This window comes from Lepisosteus oculatus, chromosome 6 (assembly GCF_040954835.1).
Source record: "Lepisosteus oculatus isolate fLepOcu1 chromosome 6, fLepOcu1.hap2, whole genome shotgun sequence".
Taxonomy (NCBI): Eukaryota; Metazoa; Chordata; class Actinopteri; order Semionotiformes; family Lepisosteidae; genus Lepisosteus; species Lepisosteus oculatus.
In genome coordinates this window covers 34,346,204-34,369,338 of record NC_090701.1, presented here as the reverse complement: position 1 = coordinate 34,369,338, position 23,135 = coordinate 34,346,204, and the positions used below count along the sequence as shown (strand labels likewise).

At 37.2% G+C, this 23,135-nt stretch overlaps 1 protein-coding gene across 2 annotated transcripts in view; it reads right to left on the bottom strand.

Moving 5' to 3' along the window:
• The window catches only part of zbtb47b (zinc finger and BTB domain containing 47b), a 75,470-nt gene that overhangs the window by 10,091 nt on the left and 42,244 nt on the right, over nucleotides 1–23,135 (bottom strand). For both annotated transcript variants that reach the window (XM_015354268.2, XM_006634257.3), the window contains 3 exons: nucleotides 18,323–19,687; nucleotides 9,596–9,743; nucleotides 4,090–4,205 (listed from right to left, as the gene is read on the bottom strand). In XM_015354268.2, the coding sequence (XP_015209754.1) occupies nucleotides 4,090–4,205; nucleotides 9,596–9,743; nucleotides 18,323–19,687 (1,629 nt within the window). The remainder of the gene's footprint in view (nucleotides 1–4,089; nucleotides 4,206–9,595; nucleotides 9,744–18,322; nucleotides 19,688–23,135) is intronic.

Sequence of the window (23,135 nt, the reverse complement as noted above, 5' to 3'; positions counted from 1 at the left end):
TTGTCAATAGAGGTAGGGTCAGAGGTCAGTCTAGTTGATGCCAGTCACATTCCAAGGCAAAAGAATCAAGCTTGCTGAAACAGCGGTTCCCTGGGTGTGCAGGAGGTTCTCGACAAGTTTCCTCTTCCATATAAGAAAATGATAGACCCTGGCTCTGCAGCAGGCTAGTGAAAAAGCCTCACGTTTCACTCCCACATCTCTCAGGTGGTGCTGCAGCTGCCTCTACAAGGTTTCAGTTGTACGTTCTATCATATACAAAGACGTGGTGGGGTCCAGCTGTGTAGGCAGGGGCGGGCTACATAGAAGAGCTGCCTCCCTCATTGTATCATCTTTCAAGGCATGTGGCATCAGCAAGTAGCACATTCCTAGCAAGCTTTTTCCTATTGCAATAGGCAGCATGGAATTTTTCCAGGGAAGGGTGGTCTGCCAGCGCAGACATTACCAAGGGATGTGGCTCTGTTACGTCCCAGTGTGTGTTCTGTGTGTGTTTTTTCTATGTTCCACACTGCTGACCCTTGATTGTTCTCCCTTCCCCATTGGCCAACCATCACACCACTGTTTCAATATGATGTCATCATCAATCTGCCCTCAGCCAATCAGAACTCATTTTATTCACTATATAACATGGAGGCCTTCAGGAAGAAAAGGCCTTTCGTTTGACTTCCGTCCTGTTTGGTTTTGGTTTTTGCTTAGCTTCTGGTTATTGCTTTGGCTTCGTTTGTTGGTTTGTTGTTTTTTTGTTAGTTTCTTTGTACTTTCATTTGTTTGTGTGTTCATCCTTGTTTTGTCATTACCTTGCCCCAGTGTTACATGTTCAACTTTTGTGTTCTTTTGTACCCTGCTCCTCTTGATTACTCTTGTTTTCCCTTATTTGTATTCCTGGTTCACTGTTTTTGTGTGAACTTTTGTATATAAGGTTAGTTAAGGTTGTTGGGTACAATTTACACACTTAGTTGATTTTGTATTAGTACACTAGTTTAGTACGGGTGAGTGCTATTTGTCTTGTATGGTTTTGAGTAGTCAGTGCAGATTACCTAGGGTGTTGAAGACACCGAAGACCGTGTGTTTCGGGTTTTCTTTTTTAGTCAGATTAGCTTTCCCTCACTGTCCTAGCCAGCTCCATTTTGTTTGTTATTTTCTTTTCTTTGGCACCACTCTAGTTCCTTACCCGTATCACGCTTCCTAGTCCCTAACCAAAACCCACCTGCTTCCAAAAGAATTATCCTAAATGTTACACCCCTATACCCCTAGACACTTGGGGTCGTAACAGGCACAGTTCTTTGGTCCGGTGTCTCCAAAACTAAGTCTTTCATGGTACTTGCCACCAACTAATTCCTTACAGGTGGTTCTTTGATTTGGCTTAGGAGGTCCCTGCATTGCTTTGTTTTGAAGGCAACTCCACAGTTTTATTCCCATGTATCTCACTCACTTGGACACCAACACAGAGCTTATACTGTAAGTGGGTTCGGGAGTAAACTGAAATGTAGCTGAAAAAGTAACGGCAGACACTCACAAGGAGCAGTAAGGCCCCGTTGATTGCAAAGAAAAGCAGTGAGAGCAACAGGTAGCACTTCTTACACTTATTCACATACTGTAATCACTGAAAGGCTGCCAGCTGTACAGAGGTCCAGGCCTAGAGGCAGCCACACTCTCTCAAACACTCACGGAAGGGTTATAATCAGGGGAAATTAATAAAAATGACAAGAAAACCACGAACATTTATTATAATAAAAGCCACAACAGCCCTGTCAGTTGTAGTTAGATCCCCTTAATTTGTCCTGACACTTGAAATACTGTATGTGACACAGAGTCCTGCAGGTGCCTGCCACAATATAGGTTGCCAGGAGCGAGCCAGTCCAAAAGGCTGCCTTCCAAAAGCACTAATTCCTAACATTATCTAAACTGATGGCCATTATTTATTCTTGGAAAGTGAGCTTTGTGTTACTGTAAGCCATTGTGGGCAATTCGCACAGGCAAATACAAATTTAAAACGTTCCGTGTTGAAAGTCAGACATTACCTGTAAAACGCCTCAGCTGACAAGAAACCCAAGTGAGGATTTATAATGTCAGTGGAGGTAGGCCACCAGCCTCATTGCATGGAAATAAGTTGATGTTTAGAGTTTAGTTATTTTGCTCAGAATTTAGCAGTGGCTTTAAACTGACAACCATGAATCCAAAGTAGATGTTTTACAGCCCTTTAGATTTGAGGCCATTCGAGTTTGAAGTCAGAAAGTCAGAAATGCTCACTGAGACATTGACAGGCTGCAAAATAAGGAGTTGTACAGTAGGTCATTTTCAAGAAGTGCTTATGAATGGAAATTTGACTTATTTTGCTCAGTTTATTCAAGTAAGATTAATTATTCAATTTAAAAAAACTGTAAAAGGAAAATGCTGTATAAACACTGGCCCTGTGCAGGTATGTTTTACCACCACTGATAGTGGTAATGGGAAAATATAAAAAAGCCTATGCTGGGCTGTTTACTGTTAAATTGATGTTATGCTTTTATTTTTAATGTGTTAATGCACATTGTGATCCCCCATGTCGGTTGTTGAAGAAAACAGGGAGACGGAAAAAGTCAATAAGAAGATAGAGGAAATTTCATGTTTAACCCTACAGGATTCTTGGATGGTTGCCAGTCTGTGTGTACAATACAAAACAGCACACATTGCTTACAGAAAGGAACATTCATTTTTTGAAGAACAGTCTCTCAAAATAAAATGTACATTAAAATGTTTAATACGCTTCTAGTGGAAACCCTAAATACTATCACCTTTTATAGGAATCTCTGTTTAGTTTAATATAAATCATATGGACTACTTTAAAGACTTCTTAGCAATTAACAAAAGCCACAACAAATCAGCCAGTTCATGTTAGGGGAGATATTTAACATCAACTAGACTTCAAAATTGTAAACAACTGATTAAACAACAACAAGCGATGAAACTTTTATCATGTTCAATTTTTTTAAAAAATTTGGAGTTTCAATTATGAAATTGAACGTTTACAGTGTTAATTCCAAGATACTGATTCCACAAATCCTACAAGTGTTAAAACGAAAAATTCTTAGATCTTTAAATACACTTAACTTTGATTTGGTATTCAGTATTATAGTCATGTTTTAAATTATACTAAGCACTTAAGGATCATGACCTAATTTAGTGTACAGATTCGGTCACTTAATTATAAAAAAAATGCTCAGAGTGAGTTAAAAGAAAAGCAAGCACGTACCTTCCAAGACTTAAAGGAACTTTCTGCAAGACAGGTTATAAACTCAAAGGTTTTAAATACAATCCGCTGAATTTCCATCTGTGTCCTCTGGTTTATGTTTCACTGCTGATTCTACAGTTTTTGTCAGTGCCTTTATTGAGGATTTTCAAGTGTCCTCCAAGGCTTCTTTGTGATGAAACAAGTGAATCTACAGATTTTTGGATCAATTATTTAATGAGAAGCTAGATGGAAGGCTAAACGGCCTCCTCTCCTTGGCAACCTTGCTTTTGCTCTTGGATTTCCACTAAGCATACTACAATTTGGAAACAAAATTGCTTCTACATCTTGATCAAAGGGTATAAAATGCAATGGCACTTTAGTATTTAGTAAAATACTAAAGTAAATACTTAAATACTAAAGTAAAGTAATACTTTAGTAATTTAGTAAAACTGTTTTGATTTTGATTTTTCACTGAACTGAATTGATATTTGTGTCTTCTTTTACATATCTTATTAATAGAAAAACAGCATTTGAGATAGTCCAAACCTTCAAATAGTCTAGTGCAGGGCAATTAAACCTGTGGAACCTCTAATCCATTCATTTTCACAATGTTGATCTCCCGTCTCCTTCATTATTTAATTGATAAGTAGCAGGAATACAGAAATTAAGAATCTGGTTGTAGTCCTGCAATGAAGAGGAATAGAGGTCCAAATGTGGAGTGAGCTTGGTCTGGATATGAATATACAGTATTGCTTAAGCACTGATGACCTGGAGTATTGTTGGTATTAAACATCTGTTCTCCAATTGGACAGAGAAAGACAAAGACATGTCTTTCACATGAACTCCCGAGCAGCCCAGTCTGAACTTATTGCCGGTCTTACCTCACATTTAAAAGGCTTTTCCCCTGAGTGCTGGAGAGAATGCACCTTGAGGGACATGCTGCGTTTGAAGGATTTCCCACAAGTCTCACATGTGAATGGCATATCCTTCGTGTGAGCTGAAAATGCAAAAGGACAACAACACATAGCTGGAGGTCAGCAAGATCAGCAAAGTAACAGCAGCAGGACAAATGTTGGTTGCACAGTTATTTCAGAAATGATAAAGACTGATCAGGAATTATAGAGGTGGAAGTCAACGTCAGTTGGAAATTCAACATTTAAAATGTGCTGTAAGTGCTTCATTATAATAGGACCACACTTCATTAAGATTACATTCACTCTGGCTATGGCTTGAGAGACTGTTTACATTTCCAACCATCCATTATCAGAAAGCCAATTTATTCCCAGAAAAGGTCATGGCAACACAGGAGCATTGGACTAAAGGTGGGACTGACAAGGCACACAAGGAGAATTTAGAAAGATTAAGTTATATGTCTATGGAAAGTGGGAGGAAACCAGAGAAAACAAAAAGATAGGGAGAACACCTCAACTCCACTGAAGTGACATACAGTACAATAGAATTAGCCACCATGCCAGTCATGCTGATATATGTTTAACATATGTCTTTTAAGAATTTAGTGTTAGGCTGATAGTTGTTTTACATTTTTCTGACATTTAATGATATTAATAGTTTCAAACGGCAACTGTTCTGAAAAATAAAAGTTTTGGCTATGAGTGGTGTAAACATCTTTACTCTAGTCATCCTCAGATATATACTATCAGGTTACAATTTAGGCAGTTAAGAAAATATAAGCTTATCCCGTTTTCATACTTAAAATTAGTGTCTTAATTGACAGAGTAACAAAGAAGACTTCATCAGAATACAGTTTTAGCTTAGCAATAAATCCTGCACCAATTCAAAGTAAAAATAGCTGATGTAGTGCAAAATGGCCTTGCACTTCATTTTAAATAAACTTTTATTTTAAAAAAGGGAAAATACCATGATTCAACACAGTTCTTATTACATTTCAGCATAATTTACACATTACATCTTATAAGATCGACTTTTCTCTCTGCACTAGAATTAACAGTAATAAACTGTATCTTTGTAACACAGAAAAACTTATCAATGTATTTTAATGCCTTTCCTAAGAACATACAGTAGCTCACAATTCCCAAGAAGAAAAAAATGAACTGACATAGTTTCATTGATGTAAAATCACCCTGTACTTCAAAAACAAATGAAGTATAATAGATTGGTATATTATAATTGTGACTAAAAAGGGTTCTGTACCTACATAGTTCTTTAGAAGTTATCTGGATAAAGATTTTAAGTTTATCAAACTTTAATAACTAGGCCCATTATGTGATATAGTAAGAATAAAAAGCAGTCAGGTGTTGCCTGCAAGCTTCACTAGGCATCAAATTACTATGTAGGTTATCTAAACTAAAAATTCCCTGTGCAGTTTCAAGCAGGCCTCTGTGTGTTTCTGAATGTGTATGCCAAATATCTGTCAAGCTGCCTCAGCTTCCCCGGTCAAACTTCCTGGGAAAAGCCTGTCCCGTAGGACCTGCCAAATAATTATGTCTGTGCTGTTCTGGTACTTTGGCCAAGCACAAACTGCTAAGTTCTTTGAAACCTGTGACCTTTCCAAAGCCCACAGTTCAGAATTAAGGATTGAAATTCAAGTGCAGTCCTGTGCAAGAAAAACCCTGTGGAATAATCCAGGAGGGATATCTACTTTAACCTTTTCATTTTCAAGGTCAGTTTTGCTAATTCTTCTCCAGCAGCCCTATCGCCACTACTGATTACAGTTGTGGGTCTAGAGAACCATCTTAGAAGAGCTCCTCTTTTTAAGCACCATTTCCTTTGCTGAAATCATACCACTTATCACACTGATTCATTTTGCATGTGGTAAATTTTAAAGGACTGAAAAAATTCAAAAATGGTGTTTCACCAATTATGTGAAGAGGGAAATACAAATACAGAAGAGAAACTGCAACGGAAATCTCTAGGGGTATTAATTATAAAACATGGTAGGACAGTGCTTAGCCTTCAAGGAAGCTTATCCCAGATTGTCAAACACCAGTTGGAATTTTAAATCATAAACAGGTGATCTCTGTTTTTCTCTGGATATTAAAGGTGTCAGCAGCAGGACCATTTATTTTTTTAACCTATTTCTGTCACCTTCATTTGTCCCATTTCTACAGTGTTTGCTACAGAACTAAGCACCTACTGTAGTTCTAGTATTTGAAATTTCTATTGAATACAGACCTCTACCCACTAAGAGAGGACAGGAAACCTGATAACGAAACTAACCAGGCTGATGCAAAAGGGACTGGAAACCATTGAAATTTGAAAGACCTACAACAGTCCTTTATTTCACCTGATAAGTCTCATTTAGAACGGTGACCTGGTCAAGAGGCTTACACCGTTGTTGCACAGATAACAAAGCAGTTAAAGAAAGAAAAGAAGTTCAATAACTGGAGCTATTTAAATCAAACTTTAACTGAGGGACAAGACAATGTTAAAAAGTGGAATGCCAGGCAGAGATGATTTAATTCATACAAATGAAAAGGCATTTACAAGATATGAAGATGGAAAGTTTTAGCACTGGCAGCAGCAAATTGAAATGACTTGCTTCCAAAGTCAGGAGTTGCTCTCATGGGGCTCAGTTCGATGAAAGTACTAGATCTTAAAATGTAGAATACCACAGAGAACTGCAATGAATTATGAAGATAAGAAGAGGTTTTCCTAATTTAAGATCTGGAAAGGAATATAAACCAGTGAAGCATTTGTCTAGTATGCAGAGATGTCCAATAAATCAGAGAACAAAGGTCACAATGATGAGAGTTTATACTGAGACAGTAACAGTGAGAAATTTTAGGGCAGAATGGCCTAATATAGTTTCCCAATGAACAGCTCTAGACACCATTCTGTAAACAACATCAACATTGTCCAAAATAGGGAGTATGGGCATTTGAACCAGTGTAACCAAGAAGAAAGTGTAAAGCAAAAATGATTGCAATAGAGGAAATCACGTCTTGATTTTAGCTTGCAAAGTTATTAATGTTGAGTTCTGAAAGTAAATTAAGTAATGAACCAGATATTAAATATGTATACATAAGAAGGTTTTGTGTGGAACTGTCACTTAAAGGTAAAACTATTATGATGAGGAAAAGTCAGACATTTTTATTGAACAAAATAAGTCTAATTTATCAGAGTTAAGCAGAAGTCGCACTTCATAATTTAATTTAATTAAAGGTGCAAATCACTGATGACAAAGTGAATGCAGTATATGAGTATAAAACGGTGTCTCAGGCATAAAGGTGGATAGAGTTCCTTATTGGCGGAGCAATAATGTTAATATACAGTTACCTCCTTAAGTATTGGAAAGTGAATGCAGCAAAGTATGATGTGCAAATGATTACACTAAGGATTTAGTGAGGTCAGTGGGGTCACTCGACATCGCCCTGTTGAACATAAAGTATGTTTTTGCGCTAATGTGATTAATTTTTCAACCAAAAATAAAACATAACATATTGCACTTATCATTCAGAGTCAGACAATGACAGGTATGTATTTCTTGAGTCTAAATAAAAAAAGCTTTGACTTTGTGATCCCAATACTTTTGAGGGACAGTGTATAGTAACTACTGAGCTTCTAATCTTACCTGCTGTTCATGTTTTGAACCACGTTTTGAAATGTAAGAGACAACATTGAAGAGGGAGAACCTTGTGGGACTCCCTTATCAATTGGAAGATGCTGTGAAGCACAGCTGTCAGAAATTACAGCTGGTAGATGAAAAAGGAAACACTTTGGTTAATGAGGGACTCCAAGTATAATGAAATATGTTTCACAAGCAAAAGTGTCTTAGATGATGAAAGATGATGTCAGTATTGAACTCTGGGGGAAAACATCATCAGTAAAAGGTATCAGAGGGCAGAAGCGCATGCTCCAGAATCATCATATCCTTTCATTAATTAGAAATAAACGGAAAAACAGTTGAGCAACTACAGATGAATTGACTGCAAATGTCAAATCAGTTGACACTCAGTTTGCTAAAAAAAAATTGTCCATCGAGAACTCAACAAAGTGGGATAACATGCACAAACCGCTCGTCACACCTGGCAAGAAGAAGAAAGAAGAAATGTGACCCAGTCAAATGAATCATCCTTCACTGGGATTATAACAAATAAACAAGTGCACATGTGGTGCCAAGCTTAAGAACTGGTTCCAACAGTACAGGGTAACAAAATCCCTTGGATAGGTTTGGGTAGGCTCATTCCTTAGAATGGCAGGCCAATGCTAATCACTAAGTAATGACAGTAATGACACTGAATGAAAACCTTCACCCCATTTTGCGGTATTTCATTCCAGCCAAGAGGAGTGTCTTCTTTGTTTGCCAGGTTGCTTAAGTGGGCCAAAAATGGGCATTTCAGCATGGCAAAAATCCAAAGCATACACCCAAATCAACAAAGGAATGGTTAAAAGTCCTGCACACAAAAGCAATTCTCTTGTTGACTGCTATCTCAATCTCCAGACTTCTATCCAACTGAACATTTGTGATTCTGAAGTAAGATGGCAGTTCATTAACAGAAGCATATGAACTAAAGGGAATGAAGGACATGTAAGTGTAGGAATGTTCAGAAACACCCCCTCTAAAGTGCCAGAACCTCATAGCACATTATGGGAATCAGCCCCTTCCAGTGAGCACTTACAAAATATTCACTAAAATCTCAGACTCCTCTCTTCTGCAGGGGGTTGGTTTGACACCAGAATGAGAGATTTAACACGCCTTGGGATGGTTGTTCTGAAAACGCTTTCATGGAAACATTTCCATAGTTCTAAACCACATGAATGCTGACTTTAAAATATGACAAAATATTCAGGAATACAAAAGCAGAACACATACTGTAGAATTTCAAGCATTGTGCATTCAATGGAATAAGAAACTCAGAAGCAATGATATGGAACAAATCTGCAGATTTGCCCAAGACTATTGGTGCACTGAACTCATAAAATCAAATCTTATTTAATCTTTTCTACTTCATATATTTTACAGTATTACTTTTTTAGCAAGCAAATGTTGTTTATTGCGTGAAAAATTAAGGCAGATGCTGGCATACAGTACTTCTTCAGTCACATAAATGTTTTAAATAAAGGCTGGTTAACTAGTTATGATGACTAATATACTCTTCCCGGAGAAAAACAGAGGAAATAAATATCAACCCTACGTTTTTGAATTTTGTGCTGCAAGACAATTTTCTAACTTCCATTACGGGGGATTATCCAAATCTTGCAAAATCTACATATATCTTATCTTTCTGTGAATGCCAGTTTAAGCCAGAGCATGAACGGTTGGTATTCTAAGCAAGAAGCATGATTATATCTACTCTATAAACTTCTCTATACCAAAGTATGACTGACAGATTATAAGACTCCATGCATGAAGTAAATACATGACCTTCACATTGCAGTTACATACTGCCAGATTTACATACTTACCAACCATGTGCTTTCTGACGTGAGCCATGGTGTAGAACTTCTTTTCACAAATTTCACAGGAGAATTTCTTTTCTGCATATCCATGCACAATTTTATTATGTTCATGGAGGGACCATAGTTTCTTAAAACCTTTCCCACAGGTAACACACTGAAAGAAAGTTAAAAATCCAAAGAACAAGAAGCTGTAACATGCACACAAAAAGGTTTCTCATCACTTGTAAACAAAATATGAATTGATCAAGTGCCTCTATAACCCCTAAAAAAATGCATTCAAGTTGTATTCTGTTTCTAAAGGCCAGTGAGACCTTTAAACCAGACATTCAAAACATCTTAGTAAAATACTGTACCATAAAATTAGATCAATGCACATCATTAATGTCATATAGGATGATCTATACATTTATCCTTCCAAAATGATTTTTAAAATATAGGAAAAAATACTATTGAGCTTTGTTGTACATACTGTATGGCCACTAAGTAGTTGCTATGTGCACAGGTTGTGGACAAAAATGGAAACTGCTTGACAAATGAGGGACACTGTATTCCACACAGGTGTGGCTCATGTGAAAATTAAGCAAACATTCCAGCATGGTAAGAGCCATGTACAAAAATGCTGGACAGGTTTTTAACAAATCTAATATAGCTACAAGGGGAGACCTCAGTAATTTTGAGAGAGAGGTGATTTTTGGGATATGTTTGGCAGGAGCTTCATTGACCTTAACCTAGTGATGTTTCCAGGGCAATGAGGTCTAAGGTGATGTCAGAATGAAACTCCACAGAGAGTAATGCTCCACAGAGCCCACCACTGCAACCTGACCCGATGCACAAATTGCTCACAACACCCAGAAATATACACTTACAAACCCAGTGGTTCAAAGAGCACAGGCAATGGACTCGCAAGCAGCGAGGGGAATGTGATATGGTCAGATGAATCGTATTACCATATTCTCAACAAACACAAGAGTGCTCATGTGGCAACGACCCACAGAACTCTACAAACTTGCATGCTTGGTTCCAACAGTGAAGGGTTCTACTGGTTTTGTAATTTTATGGCACATATTTTAATTACGGCTTAGTTTGTGTTCAATTTAAAATTAAAGTCAGACCTTCACCCCACGTAGCAGTACTTCTTTCCTGCCAGCAGATTTGTTTTCAGGAAGACAATACCTCCACCCACAGAAGACCTGTGGTTGCCCAGTGGTTTGATGAGAAAAACACTGATGTTTTCCACACGTCATAACCTTTTAAGTCACCCAGTCTGAACACAGTTCATGGGATATTTTGGAACTGTGCCTGAAACAGTGTTTTCCAGCTCCATCAACCAGTTGTGAGCTGATTGACATTCTTGTGGAGGAATGGTGCCACATCCCTCCTGAAGAATTCCAGATGCTGGTTGACTCATAGTACATACTAGCCACACTGTCTACATGTTATGAGTCAACACCCAATTAAGCAATTTTACATTGGTGTCATTTTGTCCACTGTTGGTAAATCCATCAACAATTAATCTCAATTCTAAATCAATCTGCGCTCAGAGACATATCAGTCCTTCATACATTCAACAACATTTTGTAGTATACAGTATACCAATTTTTAGATTTTCAGTTGATACAGAAATAAGTACAGTTCCAAATACTGTGGCTGTAGTACAGGCTGCCACGTTGGGATTCTTTAAGAAATGTCTTGAATTCTTGAATCATTAAGCCACTAGTGCCTAAATGAGCAATATGCTCATATAGTCTTGATTTGAAAACTTTTTTGGCAGAGTGCAAACTATGTTTTTAAATGTGAAGTGCAGTTTTTTTAACTGGCGACACAGCAGAGCTTCAATATTCACATATAAAATAATGACACATAATGTATAAAATAGAACTACTTCAATGTAAGCTCCTTCAGGATTTCAGTTTTCATTTTTAAAATTATCGAGTTGGATAACTGTACCAGTGGTCTTTTATGTAACATTTCAGAATGTTATCATGACAATGTCAGTTTCCTAAAAAAATAATCTCTTATGTCTGCCTTTGGCTCTCTGACACTTGCATTCCAAACTTCTGTCATACATTAGTAACCTTGACTTATCTGTTGAGTTCTTAGTACATTTGTTATTGAAACATTTACCAACATGGAATTTGAAAAGTGTTACAGTTCTTCCAAAGACCACAAATCAGAAGCTGTTCCAGATATGGCTCACTCCAGATGTAAACTAAATATTAAAGTCAAGATTCCATTTTAGGCAAATAACTGCTTTTCATTGTATTAGAAACATAAATCTTGTTTTGTGTAATGGTGACCAGCTTCAATTTGGACATTTTTTCCCATGACTTTTCAAACACTGACATTCACTCTTGCTTTTTTGTTCATTTCCTTACAAAACATTTTGACATTAAAGCTATTTTTACAAGTACTGCATGTAAAAAGATTAAAATAAATTCAAATATTATGTCTGTTTCAAGACTATTGTGACAGATTTTCAAGGAGTACACAGATTGTGAAACATCTAGACCTGAGCCCCTTGTCACCTCATGCCCAATTCTAGCTTTGTCAGGCAGCTAGACATTTTTTGTCTTCCTAGTTACCTTTGTTAGCAATACTACTACGTTTGAATCCCTTTCAGGATTCCTGCTCTCAATCTGGTACCCTTAAATTAAGGACTGAGCAGACTTCTTCCTCTTATTGATCTTCCCTAGTTTCTTTTCTTATGTCACACTCTTCACATACATATTTTCTCTTAAATTAACAGAAAAAATATGTATGTGGAGAGTGTGACATACCCTAGCTCCACTCTTCTATACACACTGCAGTAATCACTCTGTCCTCTTCTGGACAGTTTGCTATACCTTTCCTCTTTTACACACCTTTGGCTGCCCATTCATCTGCAGGATGTTCTGATGGCTCTGTGTTATCTAGACCCTGCTCTTCCACGGTGAGAAAATGCACTCCACTTTTCTCTCTTCAGGTCCTGATGTGTCCTGTTAACCTGGCAGCACGAGTCCAACACTGCTGTCTCCAAGGTCAGCCTTTCAGATCATGGCCAAGAGTATAGAGCCAGAGATCAACATTCTTAATTTGCATTCTTAAATTATTGCTGTTACAGAGCCATGACTCCAGATTTAAGGCAAATTTCAGCTTAGATAAAATGTTAAAGTTCCAAAGTTTCCCACCATTTGATGGTAAGCTTGTGAAAGGGGTGTAAACCTAGAAATAGTGCATAACAGCTAGGCTTAAAATGAAGGGGTACATTGAAGCTAAATAAAACTGTACCTTGTTAAGATGAGATATGATGGAATGCTGTATAAAGAAAGTGAGAGTGATGTGAATCAGTGCATGTAGTGGCATTAAGCTAGGAAACAAGGAGATATTCAAAGATTTTACATTTACTGTATATTCAAACATGAGGGAGGTACTGTATATGCAGTCCAATGAATGCTGACAATTTATTTTTCTCTTCACAGCATCAAAGCTGTTAATGTGAAAATAGAATAAATTATTCACACTTCAAGATACAGAGCTTCGGACTGCAGTGTAGTCAAGAATATGGATCCCTGTATGACTCTAATTTTCATAATTTTGTTCTTAATGGCTGGTCAGTTACATTTCTGCCCTCCATGACTGAAATGTGGATTTTATTTTGTATAAGAATTTTCTGCATTCTAATGCTAGTGCTCAACCCCCAACAAATGTTTTGTGTTTTCTTTTTTGTAAACAACATAATCTAAAAGTCCAAAGCAACTTTTTTTCTTGTCTTTTGAAGCTCTCCAAGGACAATCAGTTATTGGCACTTGCTTTAATAAATGCTAAAACCAATAGAATCAATGATGTAGATCAGGAAATGCTGCAGTCCTAAAACCAATTCCTGTCGAACCTCACTAATGATCTCATTTCACTCAAGAGGCTTACACAGAAGAAAAACAAGAGAAAGAAAAGAACTAAAGTAAAAAAAAAATAGGACAAAGCCGAGAGTAGAGTTTCTCTTGGGAGGTTCAGTTTGATAAAAAAAATACTATAGTTGTCTTAAAATGTAAGAAATACCCTCTCTTTCCTGAATTTTAACTGTCTCCTTAAACATGTGCACAAAGTATTTTGGAAGCATTGTAAAAACATCCTCTCCAGCGGCAACTGGCCAAGACACATTACATCCTATACTTTTAAGTTAACTCACTATTGTACTTTCTTGCTTAAATCAAATAGGTAAGTTATGGGCAGTATCTACTCTTTTCTATATGCAAGCTAAAAATCTCCTAGAATACAGATGCTACAGTCGCTCTTCTAATTTTACTTATTTTTCCCTAATTTGGTTTTTAAACTATTTTATGAACAAAAATACTATTAGATTTGCGTTTTCAGTCAGTAAGCACAACCCCTAAACTGAGCTGACTCAAAAGTCTACTGAAATATCTTACTGTATACAGTATATATTGTATTGTCATACTGTATGTATAATGTTCTTCATTTCCACATGTGCAGGTTAGAAAACATCTTCTATTCCCTTATATATTTCTGTACAGTATATACATATTCTCTGAGTTCTGAGATTACCACCTCATCCACTGTCAAACTGTCTGAACCTTTGTTTCCTCTTTTATTATGAACACCTTTGGAAAAAATACCTTGAGAACATTCAACATTCCCTATTTTGTACAATAGACCCATTTGCATGTCTAAGACACTTTATCCATCACTGATCTTTTGCTAATGTATCAATGAAAAAAAAAGCATTGGCATTAGTTTTAGCCCCATCGGCTTATTTCTTTTTTCTCTCAAATCTTCTTGAGGTGCCTATGCAAAATATAAAAAGCACCTGTGAAAATAATTGAACCTCCTTACTGCCTACAGTATATAATCTCATCTGTAAAAGATACAATGGACATGATGAGCTGTAGGAGCTCTTCATATCCATTGTAAAAGCTGTGTTTGCCCTTAATCAGAAGTAGTGTAATATTTACTTTAAATGTGGCAAGAGTGGAGAGTCATTGCACAAAGTCTTGGCCTGTCAAATGGATGCATTTATATCTTTACCATCCAGTTTAATGACAAAAAGTCGACACCCATCAAAGTGTAATGCCACGTGACAAATGGGTACAGATACTGCAATTCACAAAGACCCTTGTCATAGATCGTCAGATTGCTGCAGAAACAGCACACAAAGCAGGCTCCTACACAGGATGAGCTACCAAAGGCATGTACATAGGAAAGATCACTTGTTGAGTCAAGCAAAGGTAAGATTGAAATCTTGTGCAACTGAAATGTGAAACAATTATGTGAAGGTCTGAGGTGACTGTTCAGAAGTTCAGCCCCAGCAGATGTGCATCAGTGTGGAGAAAGTCAGGCAACAAATTCTTGTTTGTAGAGAATAGCCAAACATGGTGTGATGTCTGTGACATAGTAGGGGTTGCCATGTTTTGGTATGGTGGTCCACTGGATTACCTCCAATGACTCTTCCATCAAACTATTTAATTTGCGATTGACATCAGCCTTGTAGGTCTCATCAAGGTGATGATGCATTAAGGTGTGATAACAACCACCTAGGTCTAGGTTCTGTCCCAGGGGGGCGGCTGTCCTTAGTGAAGGAGTTCAGGTATCTCGGGATCTTGTTCACGAGTAATGGAAGAGGGGAGCGTGAGATTGACAAGTGGATCGGGGAAGTGTCAACTGTTCTACGAGCACTGTACCGGTCTGTGGTGGTGAAGCGGGAGCTGAGTTTGAAGACAAAGCTCTCGGTTCACCGGTCGATGTACATCCCTGTCCTCACCTATGGTCATGAGCTGTGGGTAATGTGGATTCCAGGAGGAGCTGGAATCTGTTGCTGGGGACAGAAAAGTCTGGGCTGATCTACTCTGCCTGCTGCAACCGCAACCCTCACCAGGAAAAGCGGAATAAAAATAGATGGTTGGATGGATGGAACAACCACCTAAATTTTAATACCCTTAAAACAGTGGAAATGGTTGTTGATTTACAAAAACACTATCCAAAACCTCTCTTCCTGGTAATGAATGATGTGACTGTGACTGTGGTGGAATCCTTTAAGTTTTGGGGAATTATAATCTCTAATACCCTTAAATGGAGCATGAGTACCAGCAGTATCACAAAGAAAGCACAGAAGAGAATGCAGTTTTTCCAGAAAGTGAAAAACTTTGGTGTCTCTCAACCAATTCTGATACAGTTTTACAGAGCCATTATTGAGAGCATTCTGACGGCCTCTATCACTGTTTGGTTTCGAAACGTGTCTACCCACTCCAAAGGCAAACTGCAGTGTGAGGTTTGCACTGTGGAGAGGGTCATTGGGTGTCACCTGCCTTCCATTCAATGATTTCTACAACTCCAAAGCAAAGAGGCAGGCAGGAAAGATTGCTGATGCCAGATTACCACCTGTTTCATTAACTTCCCTCAGGAAGATGCTTCCGTGATATTTAAACTGGATCCACCTAGTATCTGAACAGCTTCTTTCCTAGTGCTGTCTTTTTGCTTAACCGGAATTCATAGTTATATGTGCACTGTGTTAGTGATATCTATTAGTCTTATTTGTGTATAGTATATGTAGAATATTTTGCAGCATCATTTATATCAAAAGTTCTGCTCCATGCTATCTGTTTCAACAAATTGATTACTTTGGCCTGTATGAAGACCCATCTTGGCGAACTGATCCTTTGGAATTTTTTGACTATGAGTCTTATCTAAATTATGAAAAGATTGTTGTGGACACGATTGTTGTGGAAACAATTTTAACTGGTAAACAGAGCAGCCATCCATGTATAGTTAGACTCCCTGGAAAAGTTTATAAATTAGACTCAGATACGAGTTATTTTATGTTTAACTCTTTATTGTTCTTTTCACGTTATGAAAGTTTGATGGATGAAGAATCTAATAAATACCGACATTTTGAAACTGGCAATTGCTGGTAAACTGGTAATTATGGGATTAATGTGCTGGCCATTGTTCCCAAAAACCCCACGTTTTTTAAACAATCCAGCCCTGGTAGATTTAGTAAACTGATGGCACTTGCCCCACAGAAAAAGTAACAACAGGCAGACAACAACATGTAAGGGAAAATTATTACTATTAAACTATTAGTGCGAGGCCTACAAAGGCCATGATAAAATCCCTGCAGAACGCATTTGGGAGCATTTAAGAGCAAATGAAGGGCATATTCTTTCATCATACCAAAAGCTGGATAAGAACACAGTTCTGAAACTGGAAAAATAGGTAAATACAAGAACAAAATATGTATTTACCTTAAAAGAATAACACAGGTGTACTGTCAGCATTAAAAGGCATTCTTTTCATTCTGCCGTGGTACTGGAATGCATTTATTTACTTGTAGTCTATCTGATCTGCCCTGTCCCCTCCCCATCATATAAAAATATAAAAATCATTTTTAAAATGCTTTTCACTATTAATATATTAAACAATCATTTGGTAAATTTGCTTTTGACCCTGCCTCATGTTTCATTAGGTTTAACCATTTATTCTCTACCAATCAAAGCAAACAACATTTTCAGTTTACCATTATGTTGGCTGCTTGAAAAAATTAATGTAAAGCAAATGCTTTGCTGGCACTCTGACAAGGTGAATTATAAAGCATTCACCATATCAATAATTTCAAACATATTTCTCCATCCAGGTGGCCTATCCCAATCCAAGCAAGGGAAATTGAATTCCCCTTCAGCAAGATCTCATCCTTGCTACATGCAGATTTGATTATAAAATATAATAAGGCATCATTATGACTGCTTTGTTTGATATATAACACACTCTTATCACTATGTTTCTTAAATATACAGTATATTCTTAAATTTGATCTAGAAAGATTAAGGGACCTATATACTACAGTAGTTTACATTTTTCATTTCCAACATCTGTAGTTTCTGTCAGCCATGTTTCTGTAACTCCTTTGTCATAGTCGCTTGCTGACATTTTTGTTGCTTAGTCCAGTCTAGTTCTTAATGTTCCTGACATTTAGATACAGACATCTAAGGACTTTCCTTCTTGGGCCATTTGCTTCCACGTGTGTTTTGCCTGGTTGGCCTTTCAAAATTTCCTCCTCATTGAGTATATATTCAGCCTTCCAAACTAAACCTTTTTTTTCAAGCTGTGTGCCTGATGTTAATTTTACTCTCAGCTATATGTAATAAAGCCGATTTCCCTTTATTACACCTCTTTCCCTCATTGGCTCACTGGTGCTAGTTCTTGCAGTACTCATTTACAGTACCTACTCAACGAATTTGTAGACCAGCTTGTAAAGGTCCCATCTGTTCCCTAATTTCACACAAAACTAAAGCCTCATCAGCACCACAATCTGAACCACATGGTAAAAAACAGTAAAGACCCATAAAAGGTTCTACATCTAAGATTTTGGCTTTTAACTTATTTTACAGATCCTCAGATCTGCCTTTGTCTGTTATCGATTTAATGAGTGCAAATGACAATTGGATCTATTTTGATTCTGGGTTATTCCTAACTTGAACACTAAACAGGCAAGTAAACATGTCAACCAGCATCCAACATGCTGTCAGGTGACTGGAAACTGATCTTGTTATTATGGTAAGATTTTTGTAACAATATTTACAGTATATAGTGTCTTGTTAATAGTCTGCCTATCTATGTTTAAACTATGTTTAGGAAATGTATTATTGTCATCAGAATAAGCAGTGATTCAATATATATATATATTTAGAAATTGTTTTGCATTATGTTGTTGCTACACATGAAAAATAAGGGGTGAAAGCCTACCTGAATGTTCTTCTCACAGTCTGTTTGATGGTGCAGCAAGAGCTCACTTTCCAGAAGAAATCTCTTTCCACATTTGTCACAGATCTGCATCCTGTTGTGTGTTACATTCATGTGTTTTTCCAAGTACCAGCGATTATTGAAAACACGAGGGCACTTCTTGCAGGGAAAGTTCTGCTTCTCCTCTAGTTTCACCTTTTGACCCATGCTTTCTTGGTCCTTCTTACTCTTACGCCCTCTCCGTTTCTCTATCCTCTTTGAAGTGCTGTGAGTTTGTCCGGTGGACACCGTGGCCTCTGCCTCTTCAGAAACTTTGGTCCTCCTTTGGAGCCTTTCTGCTTTTTCCTTCTTCACTTCCGGAATGTCATTGTTTTCTTCTTCTTCATCGTCGTTCTCCTCGCTAGTATCCCCCACGTCATCTTCTTCACTTTGATCTTCTTCATCATCTTCTCCAACATCTGCATCCTCGTCTTCCTCATTATCGTCTTCGTCCTCTTCCTCTTCTTCCTCCTCCTCATCAGTTTCCTGTTCTTCACCATGGCACCTCCCAAACACTGCTGTAGCCTCAGTAGAGGAAGGCTTCCCCTCCATTCCTTTGGAAACATTCAATGTTTGGTTGTTGAGGTTGACCTCCACAATGATCTGCTCCCGGTTGAAGGAGGCATGGCCGTCCGAGTCCTCTGATTCCTCCACATCTCCCTCAATCTTGCACACTCCCCGTCCAGCACTTTCCTCGTTCTTAAAATACTGCTTTGTCTGAAGATTAGCACGGTGCTGCTTGATTGTGTTGTCCTCAACCCGAACTGAATACGGATTGTTACCCTCTCGAGCATAGATCTTTGTGTGAGTTGGATCAACTTCCTGCTTGATCTCCCGATAAAACTGGGATGGAACAGTATTGCTGCGGTTATCCTGTTTGGACATATCGCCTGCGATGTTTAGGTTCAAAGAGTGACTGCTGATGAGCTCCTGACAGGAACTGGCGATATTACTCATCTGAAAGACTGCGGCAGCATTCAGCACATCCTGCACATTGCAGGCGTTCACCAGCAGTTTGGAAGTATAGATGAAGTTGAGTATCTGCTGGAGACCTTGAGAAGTGAGAGCCTCCAGGGAGAGCTCCACTCTTTGCAGCTGCTTGTTTTGTGTAAAGAGTGAGTGAAAAAACTGGCTGTAGGCTGCAAGGACTCCCTTGTGAGCAGGAAAGGTGTTCTTCTGCCGAACCAGGACAATGTCTACATCACAGAGATCTGGTTGAAACAGCCGCTGCTCATTGAGCCTGTCCATCAAACACGTGAAGTGGAGAGCAACATCCTCCACCAGAGAATACTCAGTGGAAGGGTAGTCAGATGTCTTTTCCACTATCAGCTGAGGAAAAAAAACAAAGGTTTACCATGAGTGGAATAGAAAATCCATTTATGCACAAAAAAGCTAAACTTAAAAAAACATGAAGGATAATTTCCTTATTGATAACCATTAACAAATGAAGGTCAAGGTTATATCCAAATCAAGAATAAAAAAACAGCTCTGGCAGTCTAAATGGAGATGGATTGAAAGGATAAAAGAGCGAATGCAGTTTTGAATAACTAAAGGTCACTTAAATGATTTTCAAACTCAGTAAGGATATACTGTAATTTTCCTGAAGTACTTTTACCTTTTCACAGTGAAACATTTCTCAAAGAGCTCTCACATTGAATTATTGTGATTTGCCTCCATGTTTCTGCTAGTATAAATAAAAAATATATGGTCACCTCCAAAATATAGTCTTATAACCCATTCTCACACTCGGCCTCCATTCAGTTAAGTGTTAATGCATCAACTGGCTGTTAAGTGTTAATGCATCAACCTCCCATCAACTGGTTATTACCTAATATGTAATATGTAACTTTATTTCATCATTGTTTCAAGGAATAATATGCCCAAAAGTGTTATTATCGACAGTGAAATCATATTATTACATCTACCTAGTACAGAAAAGCTGTTATGCATCTGCTTGTCAGACTAACACATGCATTTTGTTTACATCTAGAATTCCTGCTAATAACAGATTTTTATGAATCATTTATTATTCTTCTATCCAAACCAACTGCACAAGATATACACAATATAAGTGTGCAAAAACTGCTTCTATTTATTTTTACTCTTTTCTTAGGCCCAGAAAGTGGGACATCTAACTGATATCATACTAAGCTGACAGTTTGGTTGAATGGTTGCAGAATACCTTTAGATATTAGAGAAGCAGAAAAAGTATCCTGATCTTGAACAGGATGAATATCCTTCCCCTGTCATAATTTATGAGCCCATTAAGCAAGCCATATCCTATAAATATCTCAGAATATACACAGATGCTAAACTGTCTTGAAAGGACCATGTTAACTTTACTGTATTTCTAATAAAGTATAACAGTGAACTTATTTTGTCTTAGCAGGTTCTAGGTTTTTGGAATTTATAGTCAGATTCTGTCCTTGTTGTTCAGTGCTTTGATACAAAGTGTCATGCAGCATGGCATCATTGTCTGGTATAAGAGTCTTTCTGTGAAACAGAAAGTCAAGGTTTGCAGACTCTTGGGGATGAGTTATAAGATAGTTGGGCAGCCACTCGAGCCCGGGCCGAGACTTGTTCTACATAAAGAATACCAACTGATGCCTCAGACGTTCAGAGTCCTTCAATGCAGATGTAACAAAATGAGGAATTGCTTTATCCCACATTCAATAAAACTACTCAATATATGAGCTTACAATTAAGGAGTATTGGTTTATGGGCAAGTGTAATTAGTGGTTATGTGCAATTATGGGGGCTTAGGATGACTGTGGGAAAGTAAAGCTAAAGTGGTAAACTGCATGGATTCCTGTAGGAGTCATAATGTAATGTTTACATTGTTTATATGTTTTTTTGTACGTGTCTCTGTGTGTTAAACAGCTGAAAGGAGGCAAAACAAATCAGAAATCAGATAAAGTTTCGTGTTTTAACAACATTTGTTTAAACAGTATTGTAAATCTTACATGTTGTTTCTTGATCAATGTACTGTCTATATTTTGGTTTTACTGTGCAGTTTAGATTTATTTTAAATTATTTTGGATAACTGCTTTCTTACAGTTCATTCTTTACTTTCTTCCTACACACTTGGAGCACAGGAATCTGTACAGAAACTCTGTTGTAAAAATAATTATTTATACGTTGCAGAGCTTTTATTGTGATTTTAACCAGGTTTCTGGTGAATGGCTTTGTTTTCTAAACACATTACAATACCACTCCAAGTATAGCAAAATTATTTTTTTCTGATCAGAGTATAAAAAGGGAGCATAAATTTACTCCTGGCCTTTTTGCATAGTCTGCAACTTTAAGCTATATTGTTTATATAGCTATATACAGTATGCTCCTGAAAATTTATCACCTTAACAATGCTAGATATCCTAAAACCTTCCAAGATTCTTATTATGAAAATGATAAGCACATTATATGGGCTAATGAAAAGCTTCTTAAAAATACAAAACAAAGGACACCAAGCAATTCAAATAAATGAAATTAATGAAAGTGACTGCTTTTGTACAGTGAATTAAAAAAAATTAAAAACATACCATTACAATACGTTTAGCAATGTTTTTTAGCATTAACCTGTAATTAACTATGATATATACTCTCCATTTTATTGCAAAATACACTTTTGAGAAAATAAATGGAGAGAGGCTCCCTATTCTGTTTACAAAAGAAGTGTAAATGAAACCAGGCCCTTGAAATGTAAAAAATGTCTGATTTTTTTTGTGGTCAACATCTAGCTTGCAGTAATAATAATAATAATAATAATAATAATAATAAACTTTATTTTATATAGCGCCTTTAAAGGTGGCTTCTATTTGTAGAATGAGTACCATTTGGAGTTCTCACACTGATCAATTAAATAATCTGTTTTACCTTGGATTATTAAGTTCTTGGTAAATCACTAAGAGTTATAAACAGCCCAGGAACACAGGATAATAAGAAAGGGGAGAATAAGGGGAAGACAGAAGGAAGACAGGACAGACAGAAAGACACAGTTCTGATTAGACTTCAAATTCCAATTCAAATTAAGTATTTAAACCTTTTAAGAGAGCTTTCCATTCTGTTGTTTTTAGGAAACTGATTTTATGATTTCAGAGAGAGATTTCATTGTAGGTCATATGCTGTTTAGTTTGGAAGGTAGGTTTATCTCTTTTGTTGGCTAGTGTAGGTGATTTGAATACTTGAAGTTGTTTTTTTTATTATTCAGCAGGATGCAGGCCTCCAAAATGTTTTGTCTGTATATACAGTAGAGTAACATGTACTGTATGCTTGTATGTACAGTAGTGTATTCTTAGTGTGTGTTATTTTTACTGATATTTGTTTAACCCAATTTGCCTGATTTAATACTCTTTCGCAAAAGCTGTGCCAGAGATCTCACGTGTCTCTAATTATACTTACTGTTCGGGTATATTCTTGGCAGATATGTTACAATTTGGGGGTTAATGATTATTCATTGTAGTAATTAACTATCCACCTTGGTCTATTTCTGGTATTCTTTATTTCCATAAGCCCCCTTTTTTAACAGTTTTTTTTTAAATCTTTTCTTTAACTTTACGGCTTCTTTTTTAATGTTGCATAAGTGAACATATAGAAAGCAAATGGTGCTTCAGAACTGTTACTAGTTACCAAGTTTAACAGAATAGCTGTAATGGCTCCACAACTGGATAAAGAATTTATGTCGCCAGATCCCAAAAACAAGGACTCCATCATACAGTACCTCCCAAACACATTGGTCATTGGCCTTTGAGGATGTGAGAGGACAAATCCTTACAGTCTG